The 15951-nt window shown below is 30.7% G+C and overlaps 1 protein-coding gene across 2 annotated transcripts; it reads right to left on the reverse strand.

Moving 5' to 3' along the window:
- Positions 1 to 2797: 2797 nt before the first annotated feature.
- LOC112686135 (ATP-binding cassette sub-family B member 7, mitochondrial-like) lies at positions 2798 to 14102 on the reverse strand. Of its 2 annotated transcripts, none has more exons than XM_025558291.1 (12): positions 13857 to 14102; positions 6747 to 6950; positions 6469 to 6673; positions 6096 to 6262; positions 5862 to 5963; positions 5627 to 5803; positions 4792 to 4966; positions 4509 to 4666; positions 4269 to 4432; positions 3991 to 4120; positions 3640 to 3915; positions 2798 to 3303 (listed from the first exon to the last, which is right to left on the reverse strand). In XM_025558291.1, exons 1-12 carry the CDS (start codon positions 14013 to 14015, stop codon positions 3094 to 3096), a joined length of 2127 nt encoding a protein of 708 aa, XP_025414076.1. In that variant the 5' UTR covers positions 14016 to 14102; the 3' UTR covers positions 2798 to 3093. The 2 variants fall into 2 exon arrangements, with proteins under 2 accessions (XP_025414076.1, XP_025414077.1); XM_025558292.1 differs by lacking the exon at positions 13857 to 14102 and adding an exon at positions 9511 to 9787.
- Positions 14103 to 15951: the final 1849 nt, after the last annotated feature.

A 15951-nucleotide genomic window follows, 5' to 3' on the forward strand; every position in this document is an offset into this window, starting at 1 on the left:
TTATGTGAGTCTTGTGTTTACTGCTTGTCTTTTTATTTATAAAAAGAGTTATCATCCAAGGAGTTCTTCTAATGTTAATCCTAAGCACCTACTTGAGAGCGATAGCCTGATTTTTGTGTTAAAAATTGGAAGTTCTAACGCGTTATTTCCTCGCACTACACGCACATGTCCAACAACTAAAAATGATTGTTACGTGAGATCAAGATGAAAAATTGTTGGAGACCTTGAAGAAAAATTATACCTTTGGCCTACCCGACCTCAGTCTCTAGAGGAAACACGTGAAATTAATATCATATTTACAAATTTAGCTCGTTATATTGATCGTTTCTTAAACATTCAATTAACAGACCAGCCACGTGACAACGCACGTTTATATTTCATATGCCTCATCGTGTGACGTTATTGATTAATAATTACACTCTACAACAGCGGTCTTCAACCTTTTCGACTTGCGACCAACCCACTTTCCCTGCCATACATTTTTGCGATCCATGTCAGCTTCGTTAACCATGAAATCCATAAAAACAAAGTGAAATTTGCTTAATGTATGCCATTGTAGAAGAGCTTTTATAACTCAATAAATTAAAATTTATATTTTTCTAGGTAATATTTAATTTTTATAATAAGTGATGATATAAAAAAAAAAAAAAAAAATGAATGCAATATTTGTCCCTGACTGTTTTCGTACAAAATACCCCACCTACCACGGATCAATTTCACGTAATGCAGTTTATAGGTATGCTATTACTAGGTACATTTGATTGTTCATTTTTTTTTTTTTTATTTAAAAATTAAGGCTTCAACAGTAAATTTTATTAACCATTGATTGTTACATATTATATACGTTAAATGTGAGGTTAAATATGTCAATATTACATATTATAATAGTAAAGTTAGACTTAAAGTTACAATTTACTAATAATATTTGTGATGCTTGAAAACGGGATCGTTTTCATATTTTGGCTCTTGTCCTTCTATGTGTCTATGTTGGATGGCATGTTCAGGTAATTGTGTTCACTCCTCGTCTGTGTTCAATAGTTAATGTTTTGTGAAATGTGTCGCCTATTGGTTGAGGCTCTTTTCTAATTAAGTATGAGTATAACTGTACGACAAAGAAGTATTCAATCTTATCTTCTACAAATGTAGTATGGTTTCGGGTTTATTCGAAAATGATTTTACCCGATATGACATGACATATATAATATAATATGTATGAATATGCATTTTTTAAATTTTAATCAGGTAGATTTATCGCTATCCAATCTTAAAGCTTACGCGATTCACTGGTTGTAGACCACTGTTCTACAACATAATTATTATAACACGAGCACTAGTTAAAATAGATAGAATAAACATCATCATAATGTTCAGTAGATATATACATATTATATATTTCGAATAACATAACAGAGTAATACAACTCATAATTATTTTAAATAAAATAGAATAAAATAAAATTAAGAAAATATTACAAAAAATCGTTTAAGATAGTTTGTGATTAATATCCAATCACCAGAAGTTGTAGTGTTTCCATTCATGCATCAGGTATGATAATTGCATCTTTCGTGGCAGGTCCATAGACGATTCAGTCACTAAAATTTTACTTGTCGTGTCGAAGCTGGGTTATTTGATGGTTTACAATGCTTTGTCTGTCAGGATTCTTTGATGTCCAATCTTAATGTCATTTAGTATTTCCCGTAACATTTTCCAGTAATAAATTATTTGAAGTTATCTGCGGACGTCTACGGGTCTTAAGTCGCAGTCCTCCTCCTCAGTTGCCATTGAGTCCATATGTATCAGTAGGTTCGGATTATTAGCAATCTTGGTCCAATTTCGGATTTGCCTGTTCTCTTTGGATGTTTGTGGAGGGACTGATAACCATTTTAATGTTCTCTCTATAATTCCCATTACCGAGTTGCGCTGGATATCCAGTTTCTTAGTATGTATACTATTTGACTAGATAGGTGCGTAGAATTCTGTTGTTGAATATATCAATGTCAATGTACTTATGCGTAATTTATTTGCGTCAGCTACTCATGATGTACCACTCAACATACCTATTATACTGTCACGAGTCTTAACTTTCGTTGAAAGCTAAAGTAGCTAAGTGTTCTGTCTATAACTATAGGTATTACACGTTTACTAGGTATTTGGTGTAAGGAGTAGTTTTTTTACTACCCGAACTCCGAACTGTACACTTATTTTCTGATTAGCTTATATTATTACCAATCGAAGAGAGTAACTTTCGTTTTTGATGGATTGGATTCAAGCCTCCATTGTTTATAGTATTTATGTAGTATATCAGGGTCAGTGGGTTTTCCAAGTGTTCTAAATCATTAGTCAGCTAGACTACTTATCAGCGCAGATAAATGTTTGTAGAGGTGCCAGCACGGATCCTTGTGAGAGGACATTATTGAGGAACTTTGTAATTCTCTTTTCCTCTAAAATTTCACAGTGGAAAATCTGTTACTAAGAATGTTGTTAAGAAGTTTTAGTAACGTTTTACATAGGATCACATCCAGGAATTTCGATAAGTCTTTTTTTCCAACAGTGTCGTAGGCAGATCTTAAGTCAATTTCACTGCAGTCTCAACGTTCATGTCAAAGCCATTTTCTATGTGAGTAGTTAACTACCAGTAAATAGCACATTTATGGTAATAATTAGTGCCATAAATGTGCTTTTAATTTAATTGTTTGAAAGCGATCTCCTTAAATCTCTCTTTCACTAACAGAACTAAAAGAACGGTCCTGAATATGTTGAGAATTATTCAAGTAAAAAATAAATAAATAAACACAAAGAGACTAAACAATTTATATTAATAGTAGTATCGTTTAATTTATAAAGAAAACAATGCTAATCAATAACAATTTAAGTAACAGGTATTTGTATAGTAACCACTATAAAGATGATATATATAATATTTTAATGACATAACGTGTTATAATATTATACACTATCTAATACCGATCGGTACACACCTGCGTTTTAAACGTAGGCAGTACAAGTCATAAACGTGTTTAATGCAAACACGAGTACCGATATGAAACGAGATTTTATATAAAAGGAAGTTCAAATTCCTATCATCTAGGTTTACTATTTTTTTTCGGACGTGTCTTGTTGTATGTTCCATAACTCTGAGTACTCGGACGCGTTGTCCATCAGCATTTGATGATTGCCACGTTCTACAATTTGGCCGTTGCGTAAGATTAAAATCTCGTCAGCATCTTTGATAGTCGACAGCCGATGAGCGATGCACACGCTCGTCTTGTCCTTGGTGGCTCGTCGCAAGGCCTTTAAAATATTCTGTATCGAGAAAAAAAAAACGAATCAATATATTAATTAGTTCTAGCAAAGGGGCCTTTAGAACTTCATAGCAGACTCAAGCGATTTATTAAAAATTATTAAGAAGTTATTGTGTAGGTCATCAAAACAAAAATACTAATGTAAGGCTCGTTTTCATTCGGTTTTGAAATACATATAATTATATAATTATCTAAATACGGAAAACCATGACGTTTTTTTTTACAAAGGAAATGTATGTACACCCAAACCAATATTTATAGCTATTTCTGGGTGTGAAATTACTTGATGACGTTCGGAAAACGCTATAATTATACCACTAATGATTTTTATCCGAACCTGTTCAGTAATAGAGTCTAATGACGACGTGGCTTCGTCGAATATTAGAATAGGACTGTCCTTAAGTATGGCCCGAGCAATGGATACCCGTTGCTTTTCACCACCCGAAATCATCAGTCCCCGTTCACCCACTTGTGTGAAATATCCGTTGGGCAACTTCGTTACAGAGTTATGGAGTTCCGCGAGTTTAGCTGCCTCGATGACTTCAGACTCGGACTTGCTCATGTCTCCGTAATGAAGATTGTACATAATGGTATCGTGGAATAAAACTGAATCCTTAAAAAAAACACATTATACATAGTACAGTCTTAATTAAGTCGCGTGGCGCGCTCGATCGGCGATCGGGTATACCTGAGGAACTACAGCCATGCTTTTCCGAAGACTGTCGATATCAACGTCTTTGATGTTCTTACCTCCAATAAGTATCTCGCCCGATGTAGGTTCAAAAAACCTGAATAACAGCCGGATTATCGTCGACTTTCTGAAATAATCGTAATATAAATTATGTAGGTAGCAAAACTCGACAGCCAATCGTATACATCTATATGTTATATGGGGCTCAGATATCGTCAGAGTCCTGTCTTAGTACAGAACAAGACAATACTCCTTACAGAAGTAGCAGTGTTTACCCGCTTCCAGATCCTCCAACAATGGCCATTTTTTGACCGGGTGATACAACAAATGACAAATTGTTCAGAATAGGTTTACCATTCTGGTAGCCAAAGCAGACATTTCGGAATTCGATTGAAGCATTTTCTTTAGTGACAGCTAATTGGGCAGCATTTTCTAGGTTCTATAATAAGGGGGAAAATATATTGTACAATTATCAAGGCGGTAAGTATAAAACTGAACAATTTGAAAGTACCTACCTTGACGGACGGGTCGCAAGCCATAATAGAAAACATGGACTGCATGTCGATTAACGCCTGTCGCACTTCGCGGTAAACGGATCCGAGAAATCCGAGTGGCATAGACAATTGAAAAAGAAGACCGTTTACCATTGCCAGATCGCCGATTGTCATATTACCTAAAGTAAAGAACAGTAATTTTTAATATTGTTATATTTTTTAAACATAGCATGCAATCGTATCAGTTATCATAAGCAGAAATGCTAAACGTTTTAACTAAATATTAAAACCCAAATTACATTACCTTCGACTATTTGTTTAGCGGCCAATATCATAGCCGCGCTTATTGTCACGCTGAAAATGATATTCTGACCAAAGTTCAAAACAGCCAAACTCGAGCTGGTCTTCAACGAAGCTGTTTCGAATTTTTGTAAGACCTTGTCGTATCGGTTGGCTTCGTATAATTCGTTATTGAAATACTGAATTACAAATCAAAAAATCAATCTGATCAATTTTATTATTAATATTATAAATTTAAATATAACTTTCAATTCCTAGTTTAAAAATAAATTATTTATTCATAATTGTCATTTTATATTTAGTAGTAAACATTTATAATAAATTATTATGCTGCTATATGCTGCTGTTTGCATGAGTTTTTTGTTTTATTCATTGGCCCCATAGTAGCTCAAAGTTGTCAATCACTGTTTACAGTATAGAACAGTTATTACATGTCAATCTTCAATTACCAAAGTATTAATTGTATTTCAAATTTTTTAAAGAAAATATCTTATTTATCTAAAAAATAGATAGACCATCTCTTCAATTGATGTTACTTATAATTCGTTATTTGTTTGCATGATTTTCATAGAAATACATAATAAGATTAATCGTTAATTTAATATGTTAACATTTTTAGGAATAAGTAAATTTAACAGTATAAGTTGGTAATCAGATTCATAAAAATTTTAAATCAACAAATGCAATATAAATATACTTTTAAGCCTATAGAAAAGCTATTTTCTCTCTTGAGGCTGATGTTTTTCAGTAAAAACAATTAGTACTTGTTTAAAGTTAATTTTTTTAATAGCCAAACAAAACCATTAGGTTATATTAATTATTTGACATAAATAAAATACCTTTACTGTTTCATAATTTATTAATGAGTCCATAGCTTTATTTCCAGCTTCATTTTCTGCTTGATTCATATATAATCGGAATTTTGTCCGCCACTGGGTTACTAATAATGTATAAGCTGTATAAATTGATACACACCCAAAGGATAATGCAGCAAACTCATAACCACATTTTAATCCCTAAAAAAAAGCTGATATATTATAAAAATTAAATTAGATTTATAGTTAAGAAATTTACCAGAATAGTGCTGACTAGAGTTAATTCAAATAATGTAGGTACAATATTAAATACCATGGCAGTAAGTACAAAATTTATTCCACGACTTCCACGATCAATTACCTAGAAAAAAAACTTCTTAATTAATAACAATTATTAAATAATAAATTTAAAAAATTGAACAATAATTAATTTAACTAGACTTTGATAATTAACTTAAAATATTTAATGTATTAAATATTAATAGAATCCCACCTTAGATAATGCACCAGTTTGTCTGGATAGATGAAAACTAAGATCTAAGTTATGTAAATGTAAAAAAACATTTCTAGAAATTTTTCTAATAGACTGTTGAGCTACACTAGCAAACACAGCATTACGTAGTTCATTCATACCAGCAGCAGCAGCTCTACATACACCATCTAAAAATATTATTTATAAGATAATAATTATTTTTCTTTTTTATATTTAACAAAGGTAAAAATACACTAATTTATGTACTAGAATATAACCATACATTTAATGTACTACAATATGTAGTAGAAATTCAAATGAATATAATATATAAAAAAGTCATAGAAATGATTTGAATTGTAATATTATTAACTTGAAACTTACTCATACTCACATGATATTAGCAGTGTTGAAACAACAGTCAATACAGTTTCAGGTGCTGAACCCATTGTTAATAATGCATCTCCACTAGAACCAAGATTTTCATTCAGTTCATCTATAGCATATTTAAGCAAGAATGGAACAGACACATTTAACACTTTGGCAGCAGCTAATAAGCCAAGTGCCAGTGTAACTCGTTTTCGAATAACCATATCATTCTATGAATTTTTTTAATGTTTCAAACAGTTAAAAAATAAGCTTGGTACATTATAACTTATAATGAAAACCAACCTTTGGCCAAATGTACTGCAACATACCAAAGATCATTTCTTTGCCTGTAACATTTTTGCCCTCTACTGTGGTCAAATCTTCTTGAATATGAGCCCCCCCAATATGGTAACATGTTGGAAGTATTGTAGATCTGTTTAAAGGTTTTAGTTTTTTCTGATGATTATTGAGTACATTATTATGATGTACAGAATAGGTAGAAATAGCCTGGAAATTAAAAAAATAATATTTTTGAAAATAATATAATTCATTAACAAAGAAATAATAATATAAAAAAAATCAATATACAAAATAGTGTAGTCTTATAAAATGAATACAGCTTAAATTAAAAAAAAATATTCATCAAATAAAATAAAATATCTTGTTGATATTAATTTTATTTACATTCACCAATTTGAATTTGAATATAAATGCTTCTAATTAACCATCACCCTAAAGGAATTACATTAACTGTAATTATACAGTTAATAAATAAGACAAAAAAATGAAAAGTATATTAACAATATTAGTTAATCATTAAGTATTAATTTATTATGAATGTAATAGTTTTTAATTTTTAAATCTTAAACAATAAAACTATTCAAATTAAGTTTGTGATATTTAGAAATTTATGAAAATGTTATTTATCCTTAGTTTTATATCAAATTTAATAATTAGATTAATATCTAAATATATTATATGTTTATTTGATATTTTGTATTAGTAATTTTACATTTATTACCATAAAACATAAAAAATATATACATAAATATATATATATATATAAACCTCTCTTAAAATTTTAAAAAGTGTAATATATGAAGTTGAAATAAATTAATATTTATATATAAATAATATCAATTATTTAAAATATAATAAACAATTAGACTTAACTTTAGAATTTATAAAATACCAAATGATATATTTATTTTAAATACTGATTACTAATTAGTATGAAATTCAAGCAACAGCATTGTTTTATTTACATTTTTTTCATCTATTTTTAAATGGAAATAATATTCTCATTTCACTTTATCATAATGAATATTCAGGAAGAAAATTATGAATATAAAATATAATAAATTATAAATAATTCAAAATTCATTTTTTTTTTTTTTTTTGAACAATTTTATTTATATCAATAATACAAACAATATGTGATATATTTTTATATATGTATTTATTACCAAGAATTAACACTTAAATTATTTTGGGCTTTATATAAGCAAGTATTGATAACAAATTGGCATACTATTATTTTATGATTATTTATTTTTGAAATGGTCTTAATTTAAGGATGAAAAACTTTGAATATTGATTGCAACGAATAAATTAATGTAGGCATAACATAGCATTTATCCAGCATACTTACTATGTAAATGGATATTATGCAAAACAATCAATATAAAAAAAATCAACAAATTTACCTTAAAATGTATTTATTTTCAAAATATTTTTTTTTTTAATTATTATTTCACATTTAATGATTGTAAACATTTTTCAAGTAATCTCCGATTCTCCTTAACTAGCTCTACAGCAACCGTAAAACCACTTGACTTTTCAACCTGATTCTTTTCTAATACAGTCAACATATTTGATTCCCAATGTTTAGTCTCTTCTAATTTTGTTTCAACAACAATAGCTCCAATTTTAGAAACAGCTTCAATCTCACATTGATCAAATAAATTTGCAAACACACGGTTTTTTAATTCTTCATCATTCAATCTATCTGAATAAATTAACAGATATATCAAAATTCTTGTTGACCACGACAAGCCTTCCGATGTACAATAATGTCCTTCCAATAAATCATATGATCTAAGTTTCTCCATTCGATTTTTATTTAAGTTTTTGTCTGTTTTGGAAATTATTTCATTGGCTGATAAATGAATAGAGTCTTGCGGATTGGATGGCACAACAAAACCATATTCAAGAAACAGCTTAATGTTGGAATGTGGACCATAATTAATAAATACTTCAGAATTTTTTTTGAACAACTTTTCAGTAACAATAGTATATGTGCCATTCAAATGATTGACAGTAGCTCGAACACATGCCATAGGAGAGTGATTGAACATATCAATATATGGTGCAAGCGCCAAATTATTGATGTCTGATAATTTTATTTTGTTTTTCAAACTACACACAGGACTCATGTAAACTGCTCTAGTATTTACAATGGACCATGACCATTTATATACTTCAAATGTAAAAATATTACTGAAAGTCTTAGAACAGTGTGAACAAATATTGGAAGACATACCGGACATAACTTCATTGTACGTAGTCATTATTGTGCTTTGATGGTCTATAACTTTTGCAGATAAATCATCTGGTAAATTTTCAGTGGTACAATATGCTGCATTTGACATTGTTGTGGGCAACGAGACAATATAATTGTACCAAAAAGATTCAGATCCCTTGTGCCGTTCAAACATCAAGTATGTTGCTAACACTTGTTGTGTTTTGTAAACAGCGGTCATGTATTTTCCTAATGGCGACACAGAAACCGAATCGACCGTAATGACTAAGCAACCTGGAACAATGGCCAAGGGTTGTCCGACATCGATATTTTGGGCTGCCATCAATCCACGTCCTGTGTCTGAAAAACATGCAGGCGCCAAACGGCAGGTGGGCTTCCATCCGTGAGATTTCATCCAAGTAGTTAAAGAGACGATTTCGACCTGATAACCGGTGTAAGGTCGATCAGGTTTAGTTTTGCGGCGACGGCGAGCCGTTCGACCCATCGCCCAGTTCGGAGAATCGAAAGACTTTATTCGGGACTCACCTTGTAATGATTTCTCAGCAAATAGAACGCACAATGCCGGTTACATAGTATCGGTCGACTGAAGACAATTGCCATGTCTTCGACGAACGGTTTAGAGTACCACCTCAGAAACAAAAAATAAGAAGACTTTTATTAAAATTACATTCGAGAGGCACTATGCCGCTCACATTGACTCGATATGTTTAACGAAAATCACACCAGTCATAGAGATGGTATATCAAACGTCTTGTGATCCATTTTATCAACATTTAATCAAGTGGTCTCGATCTCGCGGTTCAACTGATAATATCGCGACACGGTTATCAAATCATTAAAACAAGTGAATCACTTGAAATTATTGTTGACTAATGACAAATTGACATTAATGAATCATCTCGAATTCCAAACTATCGGTTATTAAATATTATAACTTGGAGTTGTTTAATTAAATATTTTATTTAATATTTTAAGTATCCTAAATTTCGACAATTTTACAAAACGCGCTTTATAATCATATTTTATTTATTTTTTATATTTTTTTTAATTATAAAGTTTTCCTGACAAAATCATCTAAACTTAGGTATAATGTACAACATTTTTAGCTATTTATAAAAACGATATAATGCATAGAAGATAACTAGGTTAACAAATTAGCGATACACATTTATAGATTTAAGATAGTGTTACAAGCTAGTGAACGATCTACAAATAGTGTTATCATTGAAGATAATCTAATTTAGGACGTCATGAGGACGACCACGTTTAAGTCTTTGATTGATGGGGTCGACATTTAACCCGAAATATTCTGGACCGCTTGCTTTACGTAGATGACAGAAGAAGCTTGCCGATAGATTCTTTATGTAGTTCTTAATTGTTGGTAAATTGAAGTCGGTGTGCAATGCATCGTTTTGAATAAACCAAGGGACATTTGAAATCACTCGGAGGACTTTTGATTGTAGAACTTGGATTTTATTTATGTGGGTTGACGCACATTGACCCCAGACAGGGACCGCGTTTAGTAATAGAGGACGAATGATTTGTTTGTATAGTAGTAATGAACACATCCAGCTCAGTGATGTTTGCCGATTTATTAATGGGTATAAAATTTTTAGTCGTTGGTAACCTTGTACTCTGGAGAATATATGTGGGTTCCAGGTAAGTTTTTTGTCCAAAGTAACTCCTAGATATTGTATGTTATGAGACCATGGCTTATTTTGTCCGTTGATTTTTAAGGAATTATAATTAGTGGGTCTACGAAGTGTGAAAATAACTGCTGTGTTTTTAGTCGGATTAAAAATGATTTTCCATTTTTGCGCCTATTTTTGTATTTCGTCAAGATGAGTTTGGATGTTTACTGTTAAATTTTCGATTTTATCGAAACTAGAATAAATGACACTATCGTCCTTATATAGGGCTATTTCCGTGTTCATCGATGTAGGGAAATCTGATATGTAAAGGTTAAAAAGTATTGGAGATATTTTTGAGCCTTGTGGTACTCCTGCATTAATTTGTTTGACGTGCGAGTTCGTGCCATCTATTTGAACGGTGAAACTACAAGAGTAGAGAAAAGATTTGATGATGTTGAAGATAACAGTGTGTTAAGGCATTTGAATTTATAAAGCAGTCCGTCAAGCCAGATCTTATCGAAAGTTTTAGCTATGTCAAGGAAGGCCGCTCCAGTGTGTTCTTTTTTTTCGAACCCGTTGCTTATGTGCTCTGTAATACGTAGAAGTTGTTGAGTTGTGGAGTGGTTTGGCTGAAAACCAAATTGGCAATGAGGAATTGCATCAGTTGCATTTAAATGACTAATAAGCCTGGTGTAGATAATTTTTTCGAAAATTTTTGAAACAGATGATAATAAGCTAATGGGCCTGTTATTATTTGGGTCAGTATTATCTTTGCCAGGTTTTTTTTATCATAATTATAATGGCCAGTTTTCAATTTGTGGGAAAGTAGTTCAATTTTAACAGGGCATTGAATAGCACTGTCATAAATAGAACTGCTTTATTAGGTAGTTTTTTTAATATAGATTTAATAATTTGGTTATGACCGGGTGATTTACGGTTTGGTAATTTTTTTATTATTTCTGAAATTCCTGTTGGGTTAATGTATGGAAAAATATTTTGCGGTGGCATTTGATGCTCACTCAGTTTTTGAGACACCAAATTATTAGTTGCATTATCATTTAGAGCGTTAAGTGCGAATGTATTTACTAAAGTGGAAGCAAACAAATTTTTCATTTTTCATTCACTGTATTTATAAATTTGTTTCCGGATTTTAGAGACTGAATTTTGTTGTCATTGGGCTTAATTAATAATGTAATCGCTAACCAAAGATTAAAATCAGCGGGATGTATTGAAGATAAATATTTTTAATATGAGTTTATTCTCTGTTCTTCGAGTAGTGATTTTACATTTTTGGTAAGGAAATTTAGCTTTTTACGATCTTCTGGTTTTCTATGAAGTTGCCATTGTTTCCTTATATGGTGTTTATTCTTTATAACTTTTTGTATTAATGGGGTAGTTAACGATTTGTAGTTTTGATCCAAAGTGGGTTTTGAGGATATTGTACACTGTTCTGCATCATTGAAGATTGTTTCACGAAGGTGAGATATTGCTACATCAACCAATAATGTATTAGAAATATTTTAGGAATTGTTATATTATTTGAAATGTATCTCTTGAATTTATCCCAGTCAGGATTCCCGTTCATAAATTTGCGAGTTTGTTCAGATTGTATTAGAGATGAATCAATTGATATTTTTACTGGTAAATGATCCGAATCTAATTCGAATAGGGGTTCTTGATTAATTATTAAAGAAGTTAATTTAAGTAAAACAACGTCTAAAATATTTGGGCTTTTGTTAGAATCATGAGGGTAGTGAGTGGAATTATGAGATGCAGAGATGATCGCGGAGGAGTTAGAGTTAGGTACTTTATAATTCCTTCCATTCGCGTTTGTTATGTTGCATTTCTAGTTTACGTGTTTTGAATTTAGATCACCAATGATAATAATTTTATTATAGTTGATTAAGATTACGTCGAGGTCGTTTGTGTACATATTATAACTTGGAGATTGGTATGCACTAACTATAGTAGTATTTATATTATTAACTAATAGTGTTATTGCTACGACTTCCAAAGATCGCAGTCGTGGTATATATGCCTGTTGATGTTTTATTTTGGTGCGAATTAATAACGCGACATCACCTGAAGGCCAAACAGCTGTCCTATCGATGCGATAAATTGAATAGCCATTAAATTGAATCGAGTCGGTTATACATAAGTGAGTCTCACTTATATAGGCTATATTAATATTGTGATGAGATAAGAATGCAGCGAAAGTGTTACGATTTCGTTTAATGCCGTTTGCGTTCCACTTTATGATGACGATGTTATTAATATTATTTAAATTAGTTGACATTGAGATTATTTAAGATATATATATATATATATTTATTATTTAGATTAGTGATTACTTTTTTAATAACTTCTGAGATAAGAGATGTGAATAACGAACGGCATTAGCGATTTAATGAGTTTATTGGTATTAAATGTGCTGTTCGTTTGATTATCTGCTGTTGTTTCTTTTTTGCTTAAGTTTTTTTTAGCTTTATCGGCGTAAGATTTATATAGGATTGAAATACATTTTGTTCTTTAGGTTCAGGAATAATTTGTAAATGTTTTGGTGGACTTATATGAGACTTAACTTTACTGTGGTTTTTCATTTGTTTATAGATTTTACAGCCTTTATAATTTGCTGGGTGATTTTCATTGCAGTTTACGCATATTGGTGGGTTATTTTTATCTTTAGTACAGTCCGAGTAGTGGTATTGTTCTGGGCATTTAACGCATCTAGGAGATAGTTTATAGACATTTTTTGTATGATTAAAACGTTGGCAATTTTGACATTGTGGAATGGAGTTATCGTTTTATCGATTTTCTACCGATATTATGCACTGAAGAAAACGATTTAGTGAAAAAATATATTTTGCTGATTTATCAAGTATAACAGCAACGATTGGAATTGTTGATTTATGACGATTTTGTAGACGGGTTACAGAAGTGACGTTAAATTTTAGAACAGATGGTTCATCATAGATTTCTGCTTCAGATATAGAGGTTGGTAGATTTCTTATTATTATGGAGAGGTTTCTATCTTCCGGGAATTGTTACGTATGATATTTAATATTCGGAAAAATGTTTTGTAATAGAACGATAGTCATCGACGGTAGATAGATTCAGTTTTAAACATATATTTTTACTATGGAAGTTGAAATCTGAAGTTATAATTGGCGAGATTTTATTTAGTAAAACAATATAATCGTAAATTTCATAAATATATAATGGAGGAATTTTTTGCTTTACCTCTTCGATGACCCTATCAGTAACTTCTGTGTTAACGTCATCTGTATCATTATGATTTGAGATTGGAGCACATCTATTTTTGTTGACCTGCTGTGGAAAGAGAACGACACTGCTAGGACGTTGGTATTGTCCTTTGTTGGAGGACCCAGTATTTGACATACTTGCGTTGCACCATACAGTGAACTTTGTATTTACGCACGACAAATTAGATAAGCGAGCGATTTACATAAACACGACTGGTTACGATAAATGCCGCACGAAGAATGATAATCATATTCAAAATAGATCTTAAACAGTGGCGGATTATTATTTTAATATATTTTTTTATATTTGTCATATAAACACGAATAAAAATAATTTGAAAAAGTTATAATAATATGTACATTATATGATGCGTACCTATAGGTTATAGTGATAATATTACAATTATTGTTATAATTTGAAAATATTTCATCTGTAATAAAATAATTACAGTTAGTTACTAGTTATTATTAATAACTTAGTACCTATGTACTTATTGGGAACATCCGATTATCCAAGTGTAGGTATTTTCATATCTGATTTTTATATTTCCGTTATTTGACTATATAAGCATTGTTTATTTGTACTGATAATAATAGTATGTGAAGTAAAATAATAGACATGAAATATTTTATTTTTAGAAGTTTTCTATTTTAAAGATTTTATATTTTGTTTTTTTTTTTTTTAATAAAAAAACAGAATAAAATTTGAAGAGAAGGGTTTAGACCAAATATTGTTGGTTCTTTAGTAGAGTTATAGGGGAGGGGGAGCAGAGTGATTAAGCCTAGGGGCGCCAAAACGCTAAATCCACCACTGATCTTATGATTTAAAAATTTGTTATGCGGCCCTTTGGTTAACAAAGTCTGAATACGCTTAAGATTCTAGATTCTGATGTAAACAATTATTTTGATTCAATGTCTATGCTAGATCTAAACGAAAAATGATTGTGTTATATGATCTAAGATATTATACGTAAAAGGTTATACCAATTTTAGAATAGCTAAATGTATAATATGGGCATGGCCGTAGCAAGGGGGTGGCGAGAGGTGCCCACGCTTCGAGCGCAATTCCTGGGAGAGCGCAAAAATGAAAATCTTGCATTTAATGTTAAAAATTACAACGGTCAAGTCGTGTATTTTGTTTACAAAATCTTTAACAACCTTCATACCATTTAAAGCAATCATTGAAAACAATATCTAATAAGCGTAATATTTTTAAATTAAAAATACATAAGGACGCCTTTTGAAGTTTCGCCCAGGACGCAATGTTTGGTTGCTATGGCACTGAATATAGGCCTGTAGAGTTAGAACATTGGCACCATATCAAAGTTAACGGCTATATCTGCAAATCATCTTTCATAATAACATATACAGAATAACAATTTTCAGTACCGAATTATAAAACCAATGAAAGTTTATTAAAGGAAGTTTAATTCAACAATAAATTAGACAAGTAATAGTCGTAGAACTACAAGCACTTTTATCAAGCCCGTGGCCGAATCATCAGCGTTACGAAGCTGTTATACGTAGTGAACTGTATTACCACACTATTTTCGTAACGCCATGCTATAGTTCTTTTTTGAATAATAAGGTTTTTTTTTAAATAATAATCTGTACACAAGGCGGTAATCATTGACTTTGATAAACGAAATTGATAATAGAAAGTCTTGATATTGACGGGTGCCCGACCGATATCGGTTTCTCAGTAGACATTCGCGAGTTTGGGCACTCTTAATCTGAACAGACTAGTTCACTAAGGAAAAAATCAATTTACCAGAAACAATAAAAGAGGTAGATAATACTTGAGGTCTTTAAAAATATTTTTCTAAACCAAAAGTAGTAAATATAAATAGAATACAAAATTTTTCATAAATTTGAAGTCTTTAAATTTATGTAATTTAATAATATTTTTTTTTTTTATGAAATCCGTTCAAATTTTATACTAAAATACTTAATACATGACAAAATAGGTTTTTTCATGATAAATATGAAAGTCAAATATTTTTTGAATTTCTTATTTGCATCTGGCACAGAATGAATGAATATTTTAAATTATAATTTAAACATAACATATT

The sequence above is a fragment of the Sipha flava genome, unplaced genomic scaffold, assembly GCF_003268045.1.
Source record: "Sipha flava isolate LNK unplaced genomic scaffold, YSA_version1 2_pilon_pilon, whole genome shotgun sequence".
Taxonomy (NCBI): Eukaryota; Metazoa; Arthropoda; class Insecta; order Hemiptera; family Aphididae; genus Sipha; species Sipha flava.

What these genes read in the sequence shown, in the direction of transcription:
- LOC112686135 (XM_025558291.1), bottom strand. Translation starts at nt 14,015, where the DNA reads ATGTCAAATACTGGGTCCTCCAACAAAGGACAATACCAACGTCCTAGC. An exon ending in TGCAGTACATTTGGCCAAAG is followed by an intron (nt 6,674 to 6,746) that starts GTTGGTTTTCAT and finishes AAAAATTCATAG; the next exon opens with AATGATATGGTTATTCGAAA. An exon ending in AAACTGGTGCATTATCTAAG is followed by an intron (nt 5,964 to 6,095) that starts GTGGGATTCTAT and finishes TTTTTTTTCTAG; the next exon opens with GTAATTGATCGTGGAAGTCG.